Source organism: Pongo pygmaeus, chromosome 7 (assembly GCF_028885625.2).
Source record: "Pongo pygmaeus isolate AG05252 chromosome 7, NHGRI_mPonPyg2-v2.0_pri, whole genome shotgun sequence".
Lineage (NCBI taxonomy): Eukaryota > Metazoa > Chordata > Mammalia > Primates > Hominidae > Pongo > Pongo pygmaeus.
The window spans coordinates 70,789,314-70,816,081 of NC_072380.2; the positions used below are offsets into that span (position 1 = coordinate 70,789,314).

General features: G+C 36.4%; 1 protein-coding gene across 3 annotated transcripts in view; it reads right to left on the minus strand.

The window, feature by feature from the left end:
* The window catches only part of TOX (thymocyte selection associated high mobility group box), a 317,642-nt gene that overhangs the window by 18,045 nt on the left and 272,829 nt on the right, over nt 1-26,768 (minus strand). For all 3 annotated transcript variants that reach the window (XM_063668797.1, XM_054498277.2, XM_063668798.1), the window contains 2 exons: nt 13,322-13,552; nt 2,139-2,219 (listed from right to left, as the gene is read on the minus strand). In XM_063668797.1, coding sequence (XP_063524867.1) covers nt 2,139-2,219; nt 13,322-13,552 — 312 coding nt within the window. The remainder of the gene's footprint in view (nt 1-2,138; nt 2,220-13,321; nt 13,553-26,768) is intronic.

A 26,768-nucleotide genomic window follows, 5' to 3' on the forward strand; every position in this document is an offset into this window, starting at 1 on the left:
CTCCAGAATACTTGGATTTTCAAATCTCAATCATTTATTAGTTTATGTTTTCACTAACGATTTCCCTTGACGAAAGATAAAGTTCTTCCAGTCTAGGGAAAGGATTTGCCTGTTCTCCACAGCATTCTCTGAGCCTGGCATAGTGCTTGGCACAGAGCACAAGCCCAGGAAGATTGGTCAAATGAATATACAAATGGGGGGTGGGGAAAAAATAGAGCTTGGTTGGCACATGGTGGTTCCTGGGAGTTGCAATTATGGAATATATCATGTAGCATTTTCTGTTTGCCCCTTTAAATCTTTTAGAATAGGGAAATAACTTATAACATAGTAAAAAAATTATAATGTAGAAAAAATATGTTTAAATATGACTGGTTATTATTTGCCTTGTCATAATTAAAATGGAAAAGAATTAGATTTTTATATATGTGATTATATCTTATGGGAGGTTAGGCTGGAAAATTTTCTGATGATGTCTAGAAAGTTATAATGCAAATATCCACTCACATACAACATTGGAGGGTCATTTTTTTTTAACCTGGAGAGGATGTTTGTAACTTTCCTTCAATTTGTATACACACAATAGATGGTTGTACATAAATAGATATTCAACAGCTCCAGCAAAATTTCTACTGCCAAAGAGAAGAAAAATGTCAGAGTAAGCTGTAAAAAAAGTGCTTGGTTTCTTAAATGTAGAAATGGCAATTCGCAGCATTTATACAAATTGCCGTACACTGCGGGTTGCAACTCTGAAACTGAATAGTAAGAAAAGTTGCAGCTAAGAGCAAATCTGAGGACACTTGTTTTGAAAGTAAAGGCTTAGTCAGTATCTCAGCATTCTGGCAATCTGCATATCATTAACTAGTGTGCTTTGTATTGGGATTGAGATTTCATGTATTGATTTGCTCCTATGTAAAGTGTTCTGACTAAAACTCTATTTAAAATCTTCAAAAAGAATCTGATCTTGGATGAAATAAGGAGAATTAACTTTTTAAAAGCCCCGCTATGTTTTTGGCATAATTATCTGTTAACAATATCCACGTGACTGTTTAATCCAATGGCTATATTGATCTAATATTTTACACTTTTTAGGTTATAATTTTATATACATTCTATGTAATATATGCAGAAATGTGAGTTGGTATCAGCAGAAAATATAAATAGCTTCAGAAGGAGTTAGATAAATTAGAAAGTGTGAGATAATACAAAAAAGCTAGAAATTTTAAGGTAAATTATATCTAACTAAAGTTTTCTCACAGTGCCATACTTTAGAAGTAGAACATAAGACTGGATTAGACAAATAGTTTATGGAAATTTCTTATGCATTTGTACTTTGGGCTCTCTTTTCTTCTCTGCATCAGTATATTCAGTATGTATTTTCCTCAATAAAACATAATTTATATAATTATTTTAGAGTTACAATGAGTCTGGCTATTTGTGAATAAGAAAAAAAGTCTTTTCTAAGGGGAAATGGGATGAAGTCCAGAGCCCCAGACCACAGTGAACACTGTAACAGCCAATTTGCGACTTGAGATAACAGTGTCTAATGCTTATAGACTCAGTCCATTTCTCTGAGGTTACCTTCTGAAGAATTCCATAACGGAAATTGTATCTTTAATAACATGAAACTCTTGGGTATTTATAACAGGAAGAACTAGTGTTTAAGATATTCTAAATCACTAAATATTTTTAAGCGGTGTTTTTATTTTCAAACAAAATGATGTGATTTATAAACATTTTTGGGTCCTGCTTACCTCCTAACACTGCTGTAATGAGTCTAGAACTTACAGTCGGCATGTCCTCAGTAAAGGCCATGGCATGGGGGCCTGGAGACAATTTAATAAGGGGATATGGAGAAGTAGAAAGTTGACTCAGGTTGAAGAATGTACTGTGACTAATCCACAAAACCAATCATCCACAGGTGGACAATATTTTAGAAATGGCCCAGGGGATGCTGCTCTGGTCTTTTGGAGCTGAACGAATATTTCCATATCATGTAGCTTTGTTTGTAATTTACTTGTTTTTCCAACAAAGAAGATTGTGCAGAATCGTTAAAGTGATCTTTTATGCCTTTAAGTGACTATCAAAGTCTGCGCCGAGATGGCCACAATCCTTCACAATATCACACAACTGCACGTTACCTTGGATACAAGGCTGGCTCTGTATGCTGCGAGTTGCTTCAGGTACTCCTTCTTCGCAGCCTCGGTTTTCTTTTTATAGACCTGCAACAACAGCAAAGAGTCTTAAATTAGAAAGTGCATCTGCTTTTGTTTTCAGAGAAGTACAATATAGAATGATAATTGCACACACATACACACTTATAGTTATATCATATAATAATATATATCTCCCCAAAGATTGTGTTTTCTTACTGAAACAGATTTTTAAGAAGTATGGCAATAGACTAGAAAAGAAAAAAAAAGTTAACAACAGTAAAACTTTACACTTTTACATAAAACATATGAAAGGATTTATCTGGGTAGATATGAGTGTAGAGGTAGTGGGCTTACAAAGATACTATTGACGAAGGTTCCCAGGGAAACCACATGTGAGTAAATAAGGCATTCATATTTATATAATGGGCAGATAACTCCACAGCACATTCACATCCTGATATATATGTTCCATGCTAAACACAAAAACAAAGACAGAATTTAGAGATGACAAATCATGTTCAATAAGCAAATCAAAGGAAACAGAATGGAGAGTGCAGGTTCATCACTGAGTTAAGATTTGGAGCCTTGAAGTTCTATTTTCAAAGACTCAGGAAACAGTGATGGTGATTAAGGACACGTTTGGGAGAGGAATGGGAAGCCCAAGTGGCTGTGGATTGCATGCGTGCCCTGCCCTGAAGTCCACTCTGGTCATGTCCTTTCCAAGAAAAACACTGGATGTCATGGGTCTGTGGACACCTCATTTTGAAAAGGTAAAAATGTTCTGAAATGAATTTCAGTTTACAGAAGCTTTCCATTTCTGAGAGGGAATCATCTTGAAAATAAAAGCAAAATCATCCTAAATTGAGCAAAAATACTGAAAAATGACTTGCTTGTATGCTAAAGGTCACAACGCTAAGTTAAACAGTGAGCAGTCATTAGAGTTGAAAATGAAAGATTAGTAAAGTGAACACACATGGCCGTCTGCTACCATTAAGTTGATTCTTTCAAGGCTTTAGAGTATATTTTTGGCAATCTTTTGAAATCAGCCTGAAAGAACAAAATATTTTTCATCCTTCACTGTGTAAATGGAAATGTATTTTCATTGATACAGCTATTTTGAATTTCCCACATTTTGGATTTTACAGCAGGGCATAAGGCTTGGCTAATATTTTGTAATGCTGAACTCAAAAACAGACACACAGATCAGTATTGAAAAGTGGCTTCAGAATTAGTCAGAGTAGTTAAATATAAATTATGTCTAAAGACCAAATATCTGCCATTTGGCAGCAGGGGTCAATTTATGGTTTCAAATGCTGACTGTGGTTTGCTGAGCCCAACACCAACTATGAAATTCGAGATGTGAGAAATATTATTTATTCATGAATATTTTAATTAAAGCAGAACATTTTGCTTAAGGTAAACAAATGACTAACCTTGTCAACAGAATTATAACAGGACTGTATGAAATGAATGTGCTAATTTTTCTCCTAAAGGGGGGGGCTTCAGCCTTGACTTCTGTATTTGGCATTTTGGTCTAATAAAAGCCAAGTAAAATAAGGAATGAAGAATTAGTACAATATTATCATATAATCAATGTGCCATCATCCTAAGTATGAAACTAAAGAAACTTTAAAAATTATATTTCAGAGTTTTTTTTTTTTTAAGCAAAAAGCCAATAAACCTTTGGTTCAAGCACAGGAGTATTCTAAATTTACTGAGCTAATTATTGGAAGTCAAATTCAAATTCTTTTTTGGAAATTCACACGTGAAAACAAATAAATGCTAAAGTCAGGTAAGTGCCTTTGAACAGTGTGATCTGTGTATATCGTAAGCCTTGGTGCAGCCACGAAACAGCTCTCCTGCTTTTCATTGATTTATTTTTTTTTTGAGAGACAGATTTCTGTTTATAGTTTTTCCTTAAACCTCTTCTCAAAGACATAATTTATAATTAATGACCTTAAACTGACAATGTTTACATTTGCTTTTAATACCTCAAAACTTTCAAGAGGGTTTTTCTCCCATACAGATAGAAATCCTATTCAGGACTTTGAAGCAAACATTTAGTCAATACGTCTTTTATGGTAATGCATCTTTGTATACCCTAAGCATTTCTATCATGCTTTTATTAATATGCTACTCCAAGTGACTCCCATTCAGCAAACTAGGATGTGTTTTGCTTTCAAAGGCAAATAGAATGCACTTTGGTTCATAGCATTGCCCACAGTGGCATTTTCTAAGTTGTGGCAGATAAGACAGTATTGCCAGATGGTCTGACTACAGCATCTATCATTTTTCTTTCATTGGTTTCTACTGAAACAGCAACAGTGTGACTACGATGCTATCCCTTTGTTGAGCTCCTGGCAGTTAACATCACACAAAGTGTTAACTTTCCTGAAATTTGTTGCTTAACAACCAGGGAAGAAAGGTGGCTAACTCCACATGTTTCAGGCTGCATATGTGCCCCTGGTTTCCCTCCAGAATCGATGTTGTTACAGGATACCTGACTAGCATGCAGAGTCCCCTGTTTTCTACAAATGGCTCCCTATTGGCTATTGATGATTGGCTATGTGGGATCATCGCATAAGTGCCTAAATACCACTTTAGAAAAGAGTAAACTCATCACGTCACATTACATGGATTGATGGATACACTCTTTCCTGAATAGCTGCAGATGTTCAGAGGGAGAATTCAAAGGGGGGTCATTTCAGAAGGTAGACTCCTGTAATTGTGTTGAAAGGGGAGTAGCCTGGGCCAGAATTAAAATATGAGGTGGTCTCCTCAACAGTAATTAGCACCTCAGTCTTTGAGAACTACCTGATGGCTCCCATTTTGTACACTCTGTATGTCTTTCTGATGTTACCTTCTCAAATTGGACAAGGATGTTGCTTGAATTCTACATTTAATGGAAATGTCTGAAGAAAGGCCTCAACTATGAATGAATGATAATGATACATAAAAATTCCACATGCAGGTGAAGTAGGGGAAATCCTTTAAAAAAAGATGTTTAAAAATTATCAGTAAAAAATCTCTCAAAAACATTTCAAAGCCTCTAATGATAGATAAAGAAAGTCCTCTGCTTGCAGAGAGCAAAGATGTCCCAGCACGGCACTTGGCAATGAACAACCACTGCCACGAGCAAGTGCACAGACCTTCTAACTGACAAGGATGGGTCTGATTTATGTCAAAGTTCAGTTTAGGAAAGAAATGGTCTCTCACTCTTAGGGAAAGACAAATATTTTAAAGGTATGTGATTCATACAGTAAATATTAGTATTTAGTTGAGTTACAAAATGGCTTCCAAATGGTCCACAGCTGTTTGAATTAAAGTACAAAGTTGGCCAGATGAGGATTTAAAAATCATAATACATCATTTATCATTTTCCCCCACTCATCCAAACACGTTTGAGTTCATCCTGTCCTAACTAAGTTATATGCTGTGGTTTGTTATTCCAAGAAAGCTACCATATCCCATCTAAGGATTGCATCTCAGTGGCTAAACTAAAACATATATAAGGGCTAAACTAAAACATACGTAGATAGTCATCAAATAGCAATTCTAGAGAACCCAAATCCTGTCATATGATCTAGTGATTCACTGAGGCATTTTTGAAATGCTCTAAATACCAGCATGTACACATGTTTTCATAAGCCAATAATCCCTAATTGAAATCAGCAGCTCAATATCAATGATATGACGAACTCAAACAGAAAAAATTTCCCATACAATCTGTCATTTTCCTTTTACTTTCTGCTTCTTCCCTAAACAAACAATCCATCCAGCTCATATAGAAAAGCAAAGTCTTATAAATACCATTTAATTCCTTCTTCCTTCCTTCTTTTCTGCTCTGGCCCTTAGTTAATCTCTAGTCATAGTTTATTTCAACAGTCTTTACAATAATAAGAAGAAAAAATGTAAAATTCTTCCAATTCTGGATTCTATCCAAAAACTAAAGGCATTCTTCATTCTGGGTAAGTTCAAATTGTAGTTTTTCCCACTACTATTTCAATATTTATAGAAAATCCTTAGAAATGTATAGGGATTTAGAATTTTACCACAATTCCCTGCAGTATTTTTTAGAAATTTAAAATTTTCAGCTTCTTTCAAGGCTGTTGTTATTTAGGTCAGTTAGAGCAAGTGCATCTATATTTTATATAGAACTTAGTCCATTTAACTTAATGGTTAAATGTCCATCTTGTATAACTTGCTCAGCATTTCCTTAGGCTCCAAGGCCTTTACAAAGTGGTATTCAGAGGATTGAAAACATTATACAATGTGACAAACATCTTGCTATGGATTCCTTTTGAGGACTGTCTGACCCATGTAAATGGTCTCAGCAACGTCGGTTTGACGTTTCTGGAATGGTAAGAATCCGAACCGAGGTCCTTGCCTGAAAAAATGGCTACAAAATACATATCTGTTGATTTATTAAATGAAGGTCACTAAGGAAAGTATGATGTTGTTCAGTTATGCTTACCAATCTACTGAGTGCCCAGTATGCGCCTACTGTGGTGTGAGGCACCGATGTTATAAAATTAAAATCAAAAAGTCATTAAAAATTATGCCTCCATTGTGTGCATTTTGCGGATCATGCGCTCTATATATTACCTCTAATTCTTTCAATAAAAATGTTGCATTGGCATAATGAATATGGGATAATCCCCATTTTACAGATAAGAAAACAGACTAGAATGGGTAATTATTTTACCTAATATATTGGAACAGGTATATGGTAAAACCATGGTGTGAATAAAATGAGTCTGGTGTCAAATGTTCCATCTTTCTTTGCTCAATGGTTTCTCCTAGCCATGAGAACTCCTTTTGATTCTTCTCTCAAGACATACAACTGCAAGACCTGGACTCTTTTGTTCACTGCTGAAGCCCCAGCATGCTTGGAACATAGTAGGTGCTCATGAAATATTTATTGAGCATCTAATCCGTGGTCTCAGGTTTCTCCTTCTATGAATCAGCATTAGCATGTGTGCTAAGGATGAAACTGAACTGCATGTTCTAAATTACAGTGTACATCAATGGAAACAGTGGACTGATACACAGGTATACAATCCACCCAAACATGTTTTCCAATTATAGATAAAGCACAACAGACTTGAAGGAGTATTATGTTTAAATTATTTTCCTGCCAACATCATGGAAAATTTCAAATGAAATGACTGCTCCCATGGTGTCTGAGCATATGAATATTTGTATATGTGTAAAACAAATGCTTATGCCCAAAAAGGCATGTAAGAATCATATTTATGTACCAATAATTGTATATGTGGATATATATAATATATGTAATAAATATATATATATAAATATCTGAATTTTACAAGTATGCTCACCATTTCATGTAATAATTTTCATTGCTCAATTTCAAATTTGTGTGAATATGGACTTTGCTTACATTCTACAGTTTTTAAGTGAGCAACTGTTTTACATATCCTTCACTCCTAGTTTTTAAAAAATTGGGAAAATGCTTAATGTTTATAAGAAAATGGCCAAGATAAACACATGTGTGAATGTTATAGTGAGACAGGATTTTAGTTAACCTTAAGCATTGTTGACATAAAAATCCAAATTTTATCAGAAGATAAAGGGGAAAAAGAAACCCCGACAGCATTATGTAGTGGGTGTCTGAGCACCAATGAGGAGGAAATGATTTGATTCTGTGGGCTCAGAGGATTTGTCAGCTGCCTCATAAGTATAATTCTGGCTCTTCATATCCCTGCTGCTTCTAATTTAGCAGGACAGGCTCATAATTGAAGCAAATTAACTATTTACACTTGCCACTTCTACCAGGGAAGAGGACACAGCAGCAGGAAAGAATGAGTAGGAAATTACATTCTTCCCACTTGTGTCAGATCTGCCCTTATATAAACACATTAACAGTAATTTCACGAGGCGTCAAACATAGGAATAAATACTGAGGAATAAAATAATGAGGTGTTGCTATTGAGCTGAACTGCTATGGCTAATATCCTTGGATATGAATTATGCATCCTGAAAGAAGGCATATGTTAACAGTATTCAAACAGTTTCCCTGCAAGTGAGATCTGCTCATTAGGTTCTGGATCTCTAGGTAAATCTACTCTCCTCTTCCACGACAGGGCCAGCATTTACAAAAATACACACTCTGGGTACCGTGGGCTGTGGTTTCTCCTGAATACACTAAACTCTGAATAGGCTTTCCACTCCATTTTTAGCAAAACAGCATGTTTATTTAGCTCTTTGGCTGCAGCTTTAAAGCCATTTAATGTAATGTAAACAAGAACATTTTGTTTGTAATTTGCTAAATGTCTTACAGCCCGACTGTGTCTCCAATTAGGAACTTAAGGTTCATTTAGTAATTTACATCTGGTTCTGATTTAAGGTGACTTTCCTTTTTCACTTAAGAGCCGGCTTGCCGTGGCTAAAAAGGACCCAAGAACACTTTATAGCTCTTTGGACCAACCCTTTCTGCTTCAAAGCGGGACGACCTCTTTTATTTTGTAGGGTTTTATTTGTTCTATATTGTCACTGTGAACCCAGGTCCTCCACTACAACGACCAGAATCAGAGAGTTCAGAAATAATGGAGGTAGACAGGAAATTTAGCTGGAACCTCATAAAAAAGATGCTGAGGGTTGCTCAAACTCCTAAGATCCTAATACAAAGGGTGTGATATTGTTAACTTATTTTTCTTTCTCTGCAGGTTCCAGTCCGTGAAAGATAAGTAGCAGAGACCAACATCACAGCAATACTTATGTTTTATTTCCTTCTCCATCTGGTGCCTTTTAGACAACTTAGCATGCTTCTGAAATGGGCTCTCCATTGTCTTACGAGTCATTAGCATTTAAAACCCCCGGTTGGAATCCCAAACACAATTCTGCTCCCATTCCAGATTCAGTACCATCTTCCAAAGTATTAAAATGGGGAGATCTCTGATATGTGGAGTTTGTTCAGTGGCTTTGGTAGGAATGATTCATAAGGGAGGTTTTGTGTTCCTTGAGGATTTTTATCGCTTCTTTCAGCTTCCTTTTGATTTCTCTTCTTTGAAAGATTCTTCACAGAAACCAAAGTACATATTGTTTCTCACTCACCATGGATTCTGAAAATAAAGATCTGCCCTTCTGCAGTGGCTTCTTACTCCCGCCTATACTCCACAATGAGGAAGCATGTGATATAAACACACAGCAGCTCTATTAGTCATGTTCCCTCTGGCTGTCAAGAAAACATTCAATTGTAATCTCACTAATAGCCGTTTTTCCTTAAATATTGTAATTTTCTGAGGCCCCCAATAAGTCATCAATGATTTTGACCATTTTTCCCAGTTTGTGTTTATATTTGTAGCTGTTCATAATTGTGGGCTATGATGACAACAGGATTTTGGAACAATTGTGGCACATGAAATCTTAGCCTTCCACCGGAATCAGCTGCCTACACAATGCCAACAGCATCACATGGTTGGTTCTGTAACATGCATATTTGTCCAAAATTTTGAATTTTAATAGTCAGCCTCGAATCTGCTCCAGGAACGTTCTTTTAAAAATACATAGCAGTATGTGTGCTCCCCAACTTGAATATTAAATGAGAACAAAACATAATTAATTTAAGTTTGAAACGGAGATATTATAGTATGTTGGCACAATGAGTTAACATAAAGGGAGAGAACAGGCGGTAATCTACTGTTATAACACTTTGGGATATTTTGTTGAAATTTTCTGGATGCCCAAATGTGCATTTCAGGCAGGCACGTTTGCTCTGCTGATGACTCTAGCAAACTGCTAGAGAAGGGCTGCCGTGGAGCAGCAGAGCAGTGGTCCAGCCGGTGCAATATGCTCCCTTTTGTAAGCAGTGTCTGATTTCATTAATTTGACCCTCTCCCTGCTTGGTTCTGGCACAGGCCTGAATCCAACGTGTGTCCTACACCATACCTTTTGGCATAATCTGCAGCCTCACTCTCTTGATTAAGCAAGATCATCTTTTACGTTCAAATGATAGGTTATGTTGAACTCCTGTGAAGTCAAAGGAGCATACAGCATGGGGACAAATCATTTTAGAGTGACCAAAACTGTTTTGGTCATCCCAATGCCTTGTTTTGGTAACTCTTCAACAAGTGTTCAAATTTTAAAATATTTACTTTTGTAAGATAAAAAAATTTATTTCTCTCAAACTTGGCATAATTATTTTAGCAACTGGATTTTGATTGAGAAACTGCTTTATGATACCAAATGATTTATATAAGTCAACTATTTTATCCTTTATAAAATTTTATCCTTTATAAAATGAATTTGCTCCCCCAAACCCTATTTTCATTGAGAGACAACCCAAAGGTAGACTCATTACAAGTTACTTACTAAACTAGGCAACATATGAAACCCACAAAAGAGAAACATACAAAAGAGAAAGAGAAAAATATTTGCCATCATATCTATGCAATTAAAAAGCCTTGCACATAATTGTAATTATATCCACATTAGGGAGACCAGCCTCGATTCTGAACGCCAGAATGGGAAAATGGGAGTGATTTCCCTTTTTAACATGACAGTTGAGAGTAGTGAGTCTCATATTTTTGGGGTCTGTAAATAACTTTGATGGTCAGACAAAATGAATGCAAAATGCTATCTTAATATTCTCCTCTTGCTATATTGAAAATAAAAAGCCTTAGTGTAATAGAATTAGTGGGGAGAAACCTGCTGCCTGATATTTACTGCCTTGAGGAACTACCTGATTTTCATCATAAGAACATTATTCTTTTCCATCAGAAACATGAGAACAGGGATTTATTTTTTAATATTGACAATGTAAAGAACCAATCGTGGGCTAGGGAACGCCTTTGCAGACCTCCCTTTTTAAAAACCACTGCTCTTGAATATGGAAAATGTAACTGGGGTCAGAGGACAGATAAGAGAAGTAAGGTGAGTGGCAGAGCAGGCCATTGATGTTTCCAGAAATGAAGAGTTTGGCAAAGTAGACACTAAAGAGGCACAAATGAGCCTTGAAACAATACTCCTAGTTCAGTCACTAAGTCTTAGGTAGGGAAGAGGGGCTGAGCCTTCACAGGGGAATCATGTGTCTTCAGATGAACAAGAATTGCTGTACCCAATCCCTAGGGAAGGGAATTGCTTTTGGGGGATGCTTTCTCCAGGAAATTTTGTCTCACAAAGCAACAAAGTTTATGGTACTGAGGCCAGGTGCATATTCAAGAACGCACAGAGGGCTTACTGGAGGAGACAGCGAGCTACGTCTTCATATGTGGCATTATGGGTGGAGCAGGGAGGCATTAAGATGACATTAAGGGAACAGAGAGGGGGTTGGGATTGCTGGTTGGAATACACTTAGTTTCTCATTCAGTGAGGCTCTGCTGAGTGGAGAAGTCAAGTCACTGTACAATTCACCCTGATTGTCCAACATCAGTTGGTAACCACACCTCAGGTTTGGCAGCGTGAGAGCAAACTGACCCAAGTTAGAATAGAAACTAGCTTTAAAATTCTGCAACAATATGTTAGGTTTCTATTAGAATCCCATAATACAATGTCAACTACCCTCTTATGGTGAGTGGGTATTTTAATTGAGCGTACAGAGAACGTTTCGGTGGTGTGTTTCCTGTTCTTAAAGAAAACTCTTGCAACACAGAGCTCCATATGGCAGGTCTGTGCTTTCTTAGGACAGCACTCCTTCAGGCTGGCAATCTTGAAAAGGACGTAGGGAAATACATAGAGATTTCAGATTCTAGAAAACAGCTTTGACTTACAGAAAAGAGAGAATGGAGGGACCTGGAAGAGCAAGTTCTATGTTTCTTTAGCAACTGGTTTTGTCATTATCCCCATCATTAATTTCATAGGGTTTGTTAGGAAAAGCATTGTAAGTTGAGTGACAAGTTTTATTCATGGTAATTCTATGTACCAGGCATGTAACTGTAGATAAATCATTCAACACAATGGGGGTCTGTTTGTCTTATTCTCTGTTCTATCCTCAATGCCTAGAACAGTGCCTGGCACATACATGCTCAACAAATATTTGTTGAATAAAGGAATGAATTTAATTTATATGGCCCCATTTTGTAATCTGCAAAATTTGGGTAATAATTTCCCTGTATATCTATGAGTATTCAGTAGAACAAATCAAATAAATAATGCAAAAGTGCTTTTAAAACTATGACACTATATACTTTATAGATGTTAATATATAATATAAACACAATATATAGATCCTTCTAGATGCATAAATAGGTGTGGGCTTTTCTGTATTTATATAATTCCTGGACATAATGAGGAAAGATTGGTGTTTCTAATTAAGAATAAAATATGAGACTAGTTCATCATTAATGCAATTCAGTATTCTGCAATGGCTAAAACTGCATCTACATAGTTATTTCAATCACTTATTTTAATGAAAATGCTTTTAAGTTTTTCTTTGTGATGCTGAGATTTTTAGATGGTGACCATGGCCATCTAGTTCCTGGTTTAGAAATGTGGGATCAACGTTGCTTCTTTGCTTAGGTTGGCTCCATCCTCTCACTGAACCCTCACTCTCTCTGTGACTCCAATCCTCTGTAAGACCTTCTGAGCTATTTATGCTGTGTCCGTGGTGTCTCACGTGGCCTTCCCTGAGCATGGTCCTCAGTCACACCAGGGCAATACATGAGAGAAGGAAAAAACCAGGCATCTGGTCCCATTTAACACAGCCTAAAAATACGGTGTAAATACATATGGGGGATTGAATAACAGCCCCTGGCGGTCTTTAGGGAATGGCTAGGGGCGGAAACCCTTGAATTTGAGGTTCATTTAGCAAAGAGCAAAGAGGGTTTTGATGACAAAATGGTAAATAGTAAGGGCTGAAGAGAGGTGTGGACAGTTTTCAAAAACTTTTAGGACTTTTTTTTCAGTCTTTATGTTCACATTGGCAACATTAAGGAATAAGGCAATCCTGGCTGAGATATATGAAAGTGCTTCCAAAAGTAACTAAACTATATAAACTTTGAAACAAAGGAATCAACATGCTATTTATGGAGGAGTAATAAAGGAGCATAACATTATGTGAACGTCTCAGAAAGTCTGGTTTGGATGGGGACACATTCTCAGCGTCTGTTCTGGGATCTAAAGAATTTACCCGAAGCCCTGGGAAGCCATTTCTTCAGACTGCACAATCTCAGCTTATGTAGATTCCTATTCCACTGGGAATCCCTTACCTGTTTCTGCTCTTCTCCTAAACCATCCCACATTGAAGCCACAATTTTAGAGACTTCGCCAAAGGTAGCGTTTGGATTTTGGCCCTTGATGGCAGCCTGAGTATCACGAAAGAATAACGCATAGGCAGACACAGGCTTCTGGGGCTCATTGGGATCCTTCTTCTTCTTCTTTTTGGGAGTTTTTGGTTTTTTCCCCATATCAGAGGCAGGCCGCTTCTCTCCACCATTGATCTGAAAGAGAAATCCAAATAGAATTATAGGGGAACTGAGACAATTTGGGGACAAGACATATTGTTGTTTTCTTTTGAGACTTAGACACACATACTCACCCATTCACATTACTCAAACACAGGTTTTTCTAAGGGACACATTGTTTTGGTATTGTTTTTTTTTTTTTTTTTCCCAGATGAAACTGCATATTTCAAGTAGTCTTCATATTCATCCTACTCCCAACTTTACTTACCTAGCTTTTAAAAAAGTTGGCTCTTTTTATATTATTACACAATTAAATACAACCCCTTAACATTCCTAACTTTTTCTCTTACACTGTAACTGTGTCAATAGCAGATTTCTTTTGTAGTAACAGTATTGGATGAACAATCTAACTTGTTTTCTTCTAAAGAAGTTATCCTTGTCTTTTTTTTTTTTTTTTTTTTTGAGACGGAGTCTTGCTCTGTCGCCAGGCTGGAGTGCAGTGGCGCGATCTCAGCTCACTGCAACCTCCGCCTCCCGAGTTCAAGCAATTCCCCTGCCTCAGCCTCCCCAATAGCTGGGACTACAGACGCGCGCCACCACACCTGGCTAATTTTTTGTATTTTAGTAGAGATGGGTTTTCACCGTGTTGGCCAGGATGGTCTCCATCTCCTGACCTGGTGATCCACCTGCCTTGGCCTCCCAAAGTGCTGGAATTACAGATGTGAGCCACCGTGCCCAGCCATTCTTGTCTTTCTAATTATGGCTTTAAAACCTTGGGGGCAGCATGCCCAATAAATAAAGTCAAATGGCTTTTGACTTTGCCCCTAGGTCTACGGAATGCTGCCAGGAAAACCCAGCGATGCTCATGGTTTAAAGAATGGTATGGTCTAGACCCTAGGTCGGTGCTGTCCAATGGAAGTTTCTCCAATGATGGAAAAGTTCTATGATTTGCACTGTTCTGTATGGCAGTCACTAACCATATGAAGCTAGTGAGCACTTGAAATGTGGCTGGAGTTAATCAGAAGCTAAATTTTTAACTTTGTTCAAATTTAAATAGCTCCATATGACTAATGGCTACCATATCGGAGAGTGCACCTCCAGAAATTAGATTCTAGAGAGTTCTAGAAAAGGTTTTTACTCAATTTAAAAGTAGATTCTATTTTCTCCCATGTTCCTAAAGTATGAATATTTTGATAATTTTAATTGTTATTCGGATACAACTGGGAAAAAACGCATTGAACATATTAAAGATGGCTGCATTTGAATACTATCTTTGTTACTAACTAGATGTGATATCAATTCATCCACCTCTAAAATAGAGCATTTTGGATAGGATTTCTTTCCGGCTCTAAAATTATATAAGTCTACATGAATACAAAATAGGGCTGCATCTGAAGGATTCAATTTCCACATGCCTTGCCCCCTAACAAAGTGTCAAGGCAGCTTCTGTACCCTCACCTTCTATTGTGGTGGTTGTAGTTGCCTTCCCTCTGCAGATATAATAATGTAATATATATCTTATTTAGATAAATTCCTAGGTGGGGTATTTGTGTAAAATAACTGCCACCATTGGAGATGAAGCATGATGTACAGAGAGGTCTGTGGATATGATTTCAGAGGACCTCGCTTCATGCCCTCTTTTTACTATTTTTAGCTGTTACCTTGGTTACATTAATTTCTCCGGGCCTCTGTTTCCTCTAGTGAAAACCAGGTATGGTGCCATTTTATAATGACTAAGATGGTATATATTTATATATGTGTAGAACTTTAAAAGGGTATTCAAATATCAATTATGACATGGTATAAACTTTCAAAATAATTCATTGAATGGGTGGATGGAAAATACTTTAATATTAATATGTGATACCTTATAATCACTATGAAAGATATACTCAAGCACCAAAAAGAGATAAGCAAAAGCTAAGTGATTTCTTTGTCTTTGTCTTTATTGAGAAACCTATTAAAAATATTATCATTCTGAAACTGTCTACTAAAGCAGATCAAAGAACCCCAGGGGGACAGGATGCTGTGAACCAAGTTGACAAGCTAATGTAGATTAACACTAGATGATATCTTCCCTGAGATGGATCAGAGAGGTGATCCTGTGAAGTCACTGGCCACCATATAAATCTGTCAGAGACTCAGCATGTCTGGTGCTTGATATTCAACAAACTGGCATAATAATGCTATATTAAAACACATAGGCATATATATGACCTAGAATGGTGCTTCTCAAACATGGCTGCACATTAGAGTCACCTGGTCAGCTTTTAATACCCTGATGTCCAGGTCTTACTCTACACAGATTAAAGCAGATGCCTAGGGGTGGGAGACTGGCCTCAGTCACACCCTCTGAACTCTACTCTTCCAACTGGCATTTCGATATCTTGAGACACAAAACAAACAAGCAAAATTTTTCTGTGCCCCAAGGCTACCCATGGCCATATTTTTCTCCTTTTCACAACCAAACTCCTCCAAGTGGTTGGCTGTGCTGGCCTGATGCAGCGTCTGCAACCTACTTCCATGTGCTTTCCTGTCGCTTAGCTCTCAATTAGATCTCCACTGGCCACACTGCTGAATCCAATGGATGCTTGAGTCTCCCCCTTACCTGATTCTCACTGTGAGGGCCCTCTCTCCCACTGGTTCCCTAACATCACCCTCTCTGAGTTTCACTCCTACCTCACTGGCCCTGATGTTTCCAGAATCATTTTAAGGTCATCCTTTTCCACCTGGCCATTAATTGGTAGCAATTCCTGATTTGTTTTGCAGTAAATTCCCTTCTCTTGTGAGTGTACTTAGGTAATCTCACATGTAAGCAGGGCTTCCATTACTATTTGTGGGTGGATGGTTGTCAAGTTCATGTTTCCCTTGAGTTTTGCACACACAGAAACAACTGTTATTTGATATCTCTATTTGCATGTCTCAAAGATATTTCAAACTTAAGTCAAGCGTATTTAGCTCTGTATATTTCCACTCATAGCATGTATCAAGCTTGTAATTACACAATAATGTATGTGGTTGTTAGATCTACTCCTGTCCATGTGTAGGCACTATGAAGGCAGGGGTTGGGCCTGGTTTTGCCCACTAGCAAGTATCATGGTCCCTGATACATAGTAAAAGCTTAACGTTTGTTATAGTAGTAATAAAAATATTAATGCAAAATGATAATATCTTGTAAACATGGCCATTCTTACATTCACAATCATAAAATATTTATTTAAAAGGAGACCAAAGGAGTCAACAAGGTCCACAATGAAGAATATTAAAGATAGAGTGGTCAAGGGTACAGACTTTCAGTTATAAGATGAATAAGTTCTGGGGATATAACATACAGCACAATGACTATAGTTAATACTGTGTTGTATACTTGAAATTTGTTAAGAGAGTAGGTTTTAAGCATTCTCATTTAAAAAAAAGTGACTAGGTGAGGTGATAGGTTAATTAGTTTATTGAGGTAATCATTTCATGACATACACATATATCAAAACATCACGTTGTACACTTTAAATATATACAGTTTTATTTGTCAATTATACCTCAGTAAAGCTACAAAAAGAGTAATCCTCATATTTCATTAAAGATCGAGAGAAATTGGGAACAAAGTACAGAAATAAATGAATGCTTATTCATATGGAATATTACCTAGACTCATTTTAAATTTTAATTAAAAAATTAATGATCTGACACATTGAAATCTCCATGATTACAGATTATATCAATCTTTCTGGAAAATAATCAAATGTCAATCATAGAGATAAATTTCCTATCATGCAAATTAAATGCTCTTATTAAAAGATTTCCCCACATTATTCAAATAGTTTTTGTGACGGTTAATTTTAGGTGTCAAGTTGATTGGATTAAGGAATTCCTAGAGAACTGGTAAAATATTACTTCTGGGTGTGCCTGTGAGGGTGGTTTCCAGAGGAGACTGGGGTGAGTCAGGAGACTGGGGTGAGTCAGCAGACTGGGTGGGGAAGATAGACCCTCAATGTGGCCAGCCACCCTTCAATAGGCTGGGGTCCTGGATAGAACAAAAAAGACAGAAAAAAGACAACTTTTTCTCTCTCTCTCTTTCTCTGTCATACATGTGCTCATTGTCCTTCTGCTTTCTACCATGGGATGACACAGCAAGAAGGCTCTTGCCAAGGGCCTCTTGAGCCTCTAGAATTGTAAGAAATATATCTCTGTTCTTTATAAATTACCCACTTTCAGGTATTCTGTTACAGCAGCACAAAATGGACTAAGACAATTTCCCTCCTCTATTGTCCAAAATTGTGTTTGAACCACTGATCATCGTGCTTATCTCCTATTTAAGTTGGTATTTGGACAGTATGGTACAGGCTTTAGATCTACTGGATGTGTGATTCCTTGCTGTAACAGGTAGGAGGACAGTCATCGTCTTGCATTTGACAACAGGCCCTACTTTGAGGGATGTCCTGAAGAAGCAGGAGAACTTGTTACTGCCAGTAAGAGGCTCAATCATACGAAAACCACCAGTTATCATTTTGAGGCAATGGATAGCAACCCTGTAGAAAACCCTAAATAATTCCACGCAGCCAATCCATTGTTAGTTGCGTGGAGGCTTTACTTATTTTCCTGGTTTGTCCTGGAGGGCTAGCTGAATGCAATGTTGCTCAAAGTTTTGTTTAATAGAAGCAAGTATTTCATGACTTCTGCCTCCACATTTTCAAGGCTCAGGAGACATCATTTATGCATTATGGAGTGTCACTCTGGGGCTTCCATTGTATATCTGACTGAGTACCTGACAGGCACTAGACTGTAAAGCTATGGTGTTGCCCCCATTAAAGCAGACTACCAGCCAGTCTTATAAGATTATATCATCTTTGTCTTTGTCGCGCCTAAAAACAAGAGCATATTGATCTGCTTTCAGTCAACATCACACTATGCCTTCCCTTTAAATACTCATGTTAACCTTGGTTTGAATTTTCTGCCATGCAAGAAAACTGGCATCTGAGAAGACCAATCTAAAGGATACACATAAAATATTCATTACTCAAGATTCACTGCCTCTCCTTCAATAACTAGACTAGATCACCAAAGCTAGATTCTTGGATCATAATATTCTGACCATTTATAAAATTGCCCTCGTAGAACTGAACTATAATCAAAGACAATGCCCTGACTTCCACTGAAGACTTACATAAAGGGGAAAAACTATGCATGAAAGATCTCTATTTTTTATGAGATAAAATGTACTTTGGAGGGAATTGTTTATTATATTGCTCAATGTTCTTGTATAAAGGACTAGTGAGTATTCACAGTATCTTTGCTCTTTAGAATGCAATAGAATGGAATGGAAACTCCTTGTTGTAGTTTGATCTCTCATGTACCCAAGTACTTGGGCTTTGCTCTATGAAATATAAAGCTGTTTGTCTTACGAACACTGGGCATTGCCCCCTGATCTGTTGGGATCTTATTTTTTATTTTTCATTTTTCTTGTATGGAAAGGATGCAGAAATGAGCTGCCATTTTAGATCTGTGTAATGAACTGGGAATTTGTAAGGTCTACTTTTGGAATTAGCTTCATCACATGTGTGAAAAACACATGATCATTGTTGTGTCCAAAGCCTCCTTGAAGACAGAAATGCTGCTGTAATTTGGATCCATTTTCATGTCAGTAACGGATGCACTTTGAAAGATACTTGGCTCTTATGATCACAAACTATTTGGAATAAACACAATGATGATAAATATGACTGTGGTAGAAAAAGTAGCTAAATGGATTTATAATCTGTCCCTGGACCTTAATTTTGGGTATTGTCTAGATCCTGACTTCTTGCATAGATGGATGGAAGCTTATAATTTTAAATCCTAACTTTCTGAGAATACTTGAATTTTAAAGTCTAGAGTAGCACTGTCTCGTAAAATTTTCTAGAACGATAGATATGCTCTCTGCCCTGTCTAAAAGGGTAGCTGCTAACCACATATGGCCATAGGCCACTTGTAATGTGGCTAGTACAACTGAGGAATTGAATTTCTAAATTTAATTTTAATTGGTTAAATTTAAATGGAAGCAGTCACACATGACTAGCAGTCACTGGATTAGACAACACAGTATTTTGTACTGGACACTGCTCTAGAGTACATACAGTATTTGTAAAGTTACCAGGGTTCTAAGACTGGAGAGTTAAATTTTATTCCATCACAATCTTTAGAATATGGAAGAAACCATATAATGCCAAAATGTGAATTCCTCATGATGACAAGCACATTGAAAGTAAGGAACAGGTCCCATTAATCTTCACGTCCTTCATAGCATCGGTACAGTGTTTTACATGCAATAGATCATTAAATTTCTGCTCTGGTATTCTATAGCACTGGGCAGAGGCTTAGACTTATGAGGCAAAGAAAATTGGAAACACACATAAAAATTCTATGAAAATCATAGCAACTAAAACATGGCTGAGCTGAGGCCCTAAATATCACCCTGATTACCCACACACTGATTTCACCATCAGTTAAAGCACTAATGAATACATAAGTGCACAAATACCTAAATAAATATTATTTATAAATAAATACTACACATAAGCTTTACACAGATACACATGCTTCATGTAACTTACTCATAAGACATAGATTTATTTCTCAGATCCCTAGAGGTGCCTGAAGGCTTCTGGTAATTCACCCCTGTCATGTCTTATTGGTTAATTATAGAGATGTATTTAACTTATTTATCACAAGAAAACAATAATCTTTCACTTTAAAAAAGCATGTGCTAATGGTGTTGCTTAGATAATAGTATTTCTTAAGAAGCCAGAGCACAAGAGTTAAGACTACCAAGGAAAGAGAATCACTGATATTGAAATGTCCCTGGAGAAGTTAGAAACATCTATAAGCATATTTAAAATAAACTGCCGCGGTCCCAAAGCCTTTAATGGAGCTGGGAGAGCTGTTTAACGCACGCTATCTTGCAGTAATCGCTGTAGTTTAAAATAGATTTTAATCAAGCACCATCTGCATAATAGGCTGAACAAACAACATAGAACTCCACTTATAACTCTTATCATATAAAGTAAATATTATAAACTCCTCTCCACAGAAACAGGGCATATAACAGCACTTTTTGTGATGTTTCAGTGAGTGAAAATTTTGCTACTTAAATTCATTCTCTCTTTTCTAAACTATGCCATCTAAAATCCCCTTATGAGAATAAATTCAAATAAGCATGGAAAGTAAGTCATCTAGTTACTGTGAAATCAGCAAGGCTGTAATACTTCTTTCATTTTACAATTGGGTTTATTATTATCTTTAATAACGATACACTCTATGACTCAAAACATCAATTATAGAAAAATGCATATGAAGTGCTATACTTTTGAAATGATTCACAAGTGTGGGGCATTGTATCAGTGTCATAGTTTGTAAAGCAATTGCATTTTTAAGGATCCTGGATTCTGCCAAACATAGCTGAGTATGATTTTTGAATGAGTTTAGCAAAGGCACTCAGTGGCCTTATGTGAAATAGGAATTTTGGGCTAATGTCCAGAAAAATCACTTTAAAGTGATTTTTTAAAGAGAAAAAAGGTTGGTTGTTATTTTATACACCTACTGGTTAAATTTATCAATTTTATGAGATCCACTTGATCTTTTCTAAATTTGCTGATGTAGGGAAATATGTTTACTTCTTATTCTTTTGGATTGAGGGCTTTTACAGGCTTACAAAGAAGGCAAGCTGTTGAGGTGGGGTCCCGCTGAATAAAATGCCAGGCGGCTATGTTAAGTCTCATTCTGTTTGTATTCCATGAATTAATTAAGTATGCTCAGTCATCTAGGGTATGATGACTCAGTCATCTAGGGTATAAAGAGATCAATTAATGTCTATATCCTGGCATAATTATTTACTTGAATACATTTTAGGAAAGATGATTTGGAATCAGGTACTAACTGGCTGACTAAATTTTATCATTTTCTCCTGAACTAGTTTATTAGGCTCAGCCTTAACAAATAGGATACTTTTTTTTTTAAATAAATAAGGGGCATACATTAGTTTAATTGCTGTGGTCTAATAAATTCTTTAAAAGTAACATACACATTATACTATATAAAGTGAACAGTTACAATATAAGTACAGTTCAATGATGACAATACCAGACTTCCAAGTCCCAGTTTTAAGTATTCTGTCCCATTGCTAGTTAGATAAAGTAACGTGACGTTTGGTTCTAACACTGTTTGATTTCACTTAATATTTATAGAAACCTGTCTGTTTCTCATTTCTACTTTATTCCAGGAGTCTTCTTGTCTTCAGAGCAGTGGTAAATAAAAACTCCTACTCTAAAGGCTTATTTAATTGCTGCTCTAGTGATTTATCCTATTCGCTTTGAGAAAAAAACCTCCTGCTTCTGTCTAGTGTGGCAGAGCACATGCATTGATGAGCTAGCAAATTAGTAACAAACTCTTAAAGGCAAAAACTAAGTGAACTCAGAAAAGACGCAGTGTATTAAAGGCAGCTTTCATATTGAAGATATTGTTGAACCTCGTGTGAATTTGAGTTAAGAGTGCAATAGACAGAAGACAAACCCCATGCCTTACCAAAAGCAAGATGTTTAATGGGAGTGGTCCTGTTAAATCAAGATGTAAAAGAATTAGACTGTCAGTGCAAGGGTGACGTAACATTCCCTTGTATGTGACCTCCCAGAACATGCAAGAATGGCTGCTCCGGAACCTTGATACAAATGAAGAGTGGAACAAAATCTCTTGTGTTCATTCACAAACAAAAGCCAGCATTTGCAAGATTTGTAGCCTGAACATACACTATGTGGGTGGTCTGAAAAATTCAGGCCAAGTGTGGTTCTTGATTGTAATGGTTCAAAATATGTGGCAGAAACAAATATAAATCATCCCCAGAGAAATCCACTTTTAAACAAGCTCTAGAAGAATTCTTACAAAGTTCTAATAAATATTAATTCTCATTTCAAAAGTACAAAAAGCAAAATGAAACAAGCTATTAAAACCAACATATTCAGACTTCAAAATACTTCATGTATGGAAATTAGCAAAAGAGGGTATAAAACAAATATGTTTAACATGCTTAAAAGAATAAAAGAGATTAAATACATGGGTAAAGAGCAAGCAACTAAAGAAAGAAGTCCAAACTCATTTGAGAAGGAACCAAATGAAACCAAAAATATAAAATATTTGAGATTAAAATTGCAGTAGACCATTTCAGGTTAGGTATAGCTGAAAAGAGAATTATGAACTGGAAAATAAGTTAATCAGAATGTAATACATAGGGGCAAGGAAGTAGAAAATATGAAAAAGAGTCATGGAAAGGAGAAAGTCTAATATTCATCCCCTCAGAATAACAGCATGAGAAGGGAGCAAGAATGGGATAGAGGCAGTATCTGAAAAAAATAAGGAATGAAAATTTCCCCAAAATGCTGATAGACAGAAATGATTACAATCGGAATGCATGCAAAGAAACCCACACATATCACCATGAAGCTGCAGGACACCAAAGACAAGAGAAGATCTCAAAAGCAGTCAGAGAGTAAAGTCAGGTTACTTTCAAAGGAACGACAGGCAGTAAATTCTCAAAAGCAATAGTGAAAACAAAGATTCAGTGGAATAATATAATATCTTCAAAATGCTGAAAGAAAATAACCGTCAATCTAGAATTCTATACCTAGCAAATGTGTTTTTTAAGGTAAGCATGTTCCCTGCAGACCTTCATGAAAGAACATTTTAAAGGCATAAAGAAAAAGATGTCAGGTGAAAGAAATATATATGTGAATAAATCCAAAGGAAAAATAACTTCATAAAATAATTAAAATAGTGTTTCATGAGGTTTATTCAGTTACAGAATTCAATTAAACTATAATTAGAATGAACAACAATAACAGCTCCCAACATAAATTGAACGGAAGTTGTATGAAGTTAAAGTAATCTAAGAAAAAAGGTAAAGATATTGGTAAATTTTAGACTTCTATATAGTTGTATTCCAGGGACAGCTATTGAAAGAAGAGAAAGAATATAAAATGTCTAATCTCAAAATGGGAAATAATGTAATGAGAAAAATGAGAGCAATCTTAAAGAAGATGAGGAAGAAAACATAAAATATTTCTGGCATAAACAGAAAGCAACATACTTAGAAAAACAAGCCTATTTTCATATTTATATTAAGGTAAATGTAGTAAAGGTTTCATTTTAAAGTAAAAGCTCATTTAACTACATGACATTTATAAGAGACAGTCAGATAAAACACGGATATTTTCAACAGAAAAGCAGAAAGTAAAAGGATAGAAAAATATATAATGTGATTCTTACCCATAATTTCCTTAAAGAGAAAACTGTGCCAAAAATATGCTTGTAATGCCAGCTACTTTATGTGTCTTAAAGTATCTCTTATATTACAAATACGAGATTACAGGCTTAGAACCACAAGCTGCCTAAGTTCGTATTTCTTTGATGCTTTACTGTGTCTCATTTATGACTTAAGGCTGTCAACACAGTTTCCTAGCAATCAAAATCACGGGTAGTGTTTATAAGGTGATAATTTATTTTACTGATGTATTTACAATATTCCTCTCTGTCAAAACAGACTTATTTCATTTAATTGTTCAATTAGATGAGCTGGAATCAATATATAATTGCTTAAAGACAGCACAAAGTGTTAAGAGGAAAGCTTTAAACGCTTTTTCTGGTGTGGAACTAAATATTCTTTTTTAGTTCACTTCTTAGAAATGATTTCAATGATCTTTTTGACTTAATGCTGTTTCACATTTAACTGGCGCTGTTGCACTACAACATTCCACATAAATCCTACTCGCATATAAAGGAAAAAATCCAGTTTAATCCTTAACTGTAATGAAGAATGCTTTAACGTTTTCATCAGAGGATTTTTCTAGCTTAAATAAATATAATAATATAACTCAAATAAATGAGTAGGAGGATTTGAATTGGAGACAAGGTGAAAAACAGTGTATAGAACTGGAATGAAGGGTTACTTTCTTGAGATGGAAAATACACTTAAACTTAATATGACTTTGTGTGAATGTTTGTGCAGATAAAAAAATCATTTTAATGGTTGCAGTCTTAGAAATCAATCCCTAAACTTTCCTGCATTGATAATTCAATAATCTATCACTATAGAATATGAGTTTTACTATGCGATGCTTACACAGTCCACTAAAATGAAGAGTTATAAATTATTTCAAGATGTGGATATTGAATGACTGAATAGGATGCCCACTGGCAAAGTTTCCTATCAGTATGGAAGCATGTAAATTCATGCTTTAGCAAAATTATAAAATATGGACCTAACAGGTTAATAGCAAATGGCAGAACCCATGAATGCTAATTCTATGAATTTCAGATTTCTACCTACTCTTCTACTCATATAAGTGGAAGACTGTGAAAAATGTTATTGTAATTAGGAATAATCTGGTATACAATTTACTGTCAGAGGATGCTACTAATTTTGCATTTAATTTCCTGAAATGTCAGGAATGAATACTGATAAAGACACAATCCAGATACAAAAATTGATCTTTACTATGAGCAGAACATTAATTTTTTCCCCTTACAATATAGTACATATCATCTGTGTTTAGCAAATTGACTTGAATTATTCATGCATAATCAACATCTAAATCACTGTCCACAAACAAATTATTGGTGTTCACATTTGGGTTCAGCTACTCATTGGCCATTAGGTGTAATCTAACAGCCAATGAGTACGTGGAGCCATTGGAATAACCTGTATTTTCTGAAGAAAATTATTGCCCTGGAAATGGTCAGCTGAAGGCAAGGCTTTCATCAACCCAGTCAATTATTTATGAATATCAATTAGTTTCCTCCTGCCTTTTCACCTAACTCATAAGAGGCTGACTCACTGACAACGAGAGACAGTAAGGATGGAGGGATTGGCTTGGGCAGTGTTAGGTTCTGCAGCTGTTCTAAAACGTACTTGGGATTTGTTTCAGTCAGGTATGGTAAGACAGAAGACATGGAAATGAGGATTGTTAAGGAAGAAGTTTCCATTCACAGATCCCTGGAAAGAGAAGGCACAGCACAGCACACAGGGCCACCTCGGGAAGTACCCACGTTGGCCAGGAGACAGAAAGAGGGAGAAGATAGAGCACGCCCAGAGCCTTTACTGGGGATTTTGTGGGCAGGAATGGGCAAGGCAGGCTGGCATGCTGAGTAAGCCTAGGACTGGATAGTTTGAATAACTTTGGAGGGCTATGGGCTGTAAGGAGTGATCCCTAGTTGTCTGACACTTAGCCTAGGGGCGATGTAGGGCAGAGGGAATACTGGCTTCGTATGTGAGAGTTTTTAAAGGAGATGTTTGGGGCGCAGCTGTGAATTGTTGGCTTGTTTATAGAAAGGGGGCTAGCAGAGTGTCATTTGCAATCTCTAAAAATTAGCTAGCCCTGAATTTCCAGGATTAAGGCTCCAAATGCCAGAACATCAAGAATACAAACAAGAGGAAAATATAGTCAGTGCAGCAATCTTATCTTTGTCATCAGGCTAAATAAATCGATGAATCACTATTTATCTGGACTGAAAAAAATTAGCGAAGTTACTAGAAAGTTAACCATGTATATCAGGATTGTATAGTGCTGCTTTTGGTAGCATGTTTACAGTTTAATTTTCCAAAAACAAAATTCTCACAATGGTAAAAAGAAAAAAAGGTGGCTGACATAAAACCTATCTTCCTATTCAGATAACTTAAAAGAATGGCTCTGCTGGTGACAGACACACAAATAAACAACTATATTGGCAAGGAGTTAACAAAAGGTATGCAATGAATCACCCAGGAAAGGAGTCATCTAATATCCCTGGCACTTACTTTCCACGTCCTCAATATGAAATGGTTGGGTCAGGTGGCCACAAAGGTTTCATCTAACATCATCACCATACATCTCCTCTCTATCTCTCTCTCTGTCACACACACACACACACACACACACACACACACACACACACACACGACCTTCATTGTACCCCAGTATACTGCCTTCTTAAAATGGTACATTGAATATACAGGCCCAACCTTCTGTGGGCGCAAACAACTTTTATGCTTAACACATCTATATTTAAAGGATTTCTCAGGGACTTTAAAGTGTAATTAGACAAGCAGGTGGTTTAATCCAGTTTGTTTGTAACCTCATGCTTCATTAACAAAGCAGGTGTCTCCCTCCAATGTTTCTCACATGGATGATATAAACTTGTACCCAGCACAGGTCAAAGAGGGTGCCTAAGAATAGTCTCCCATAGGTCCTAAAAA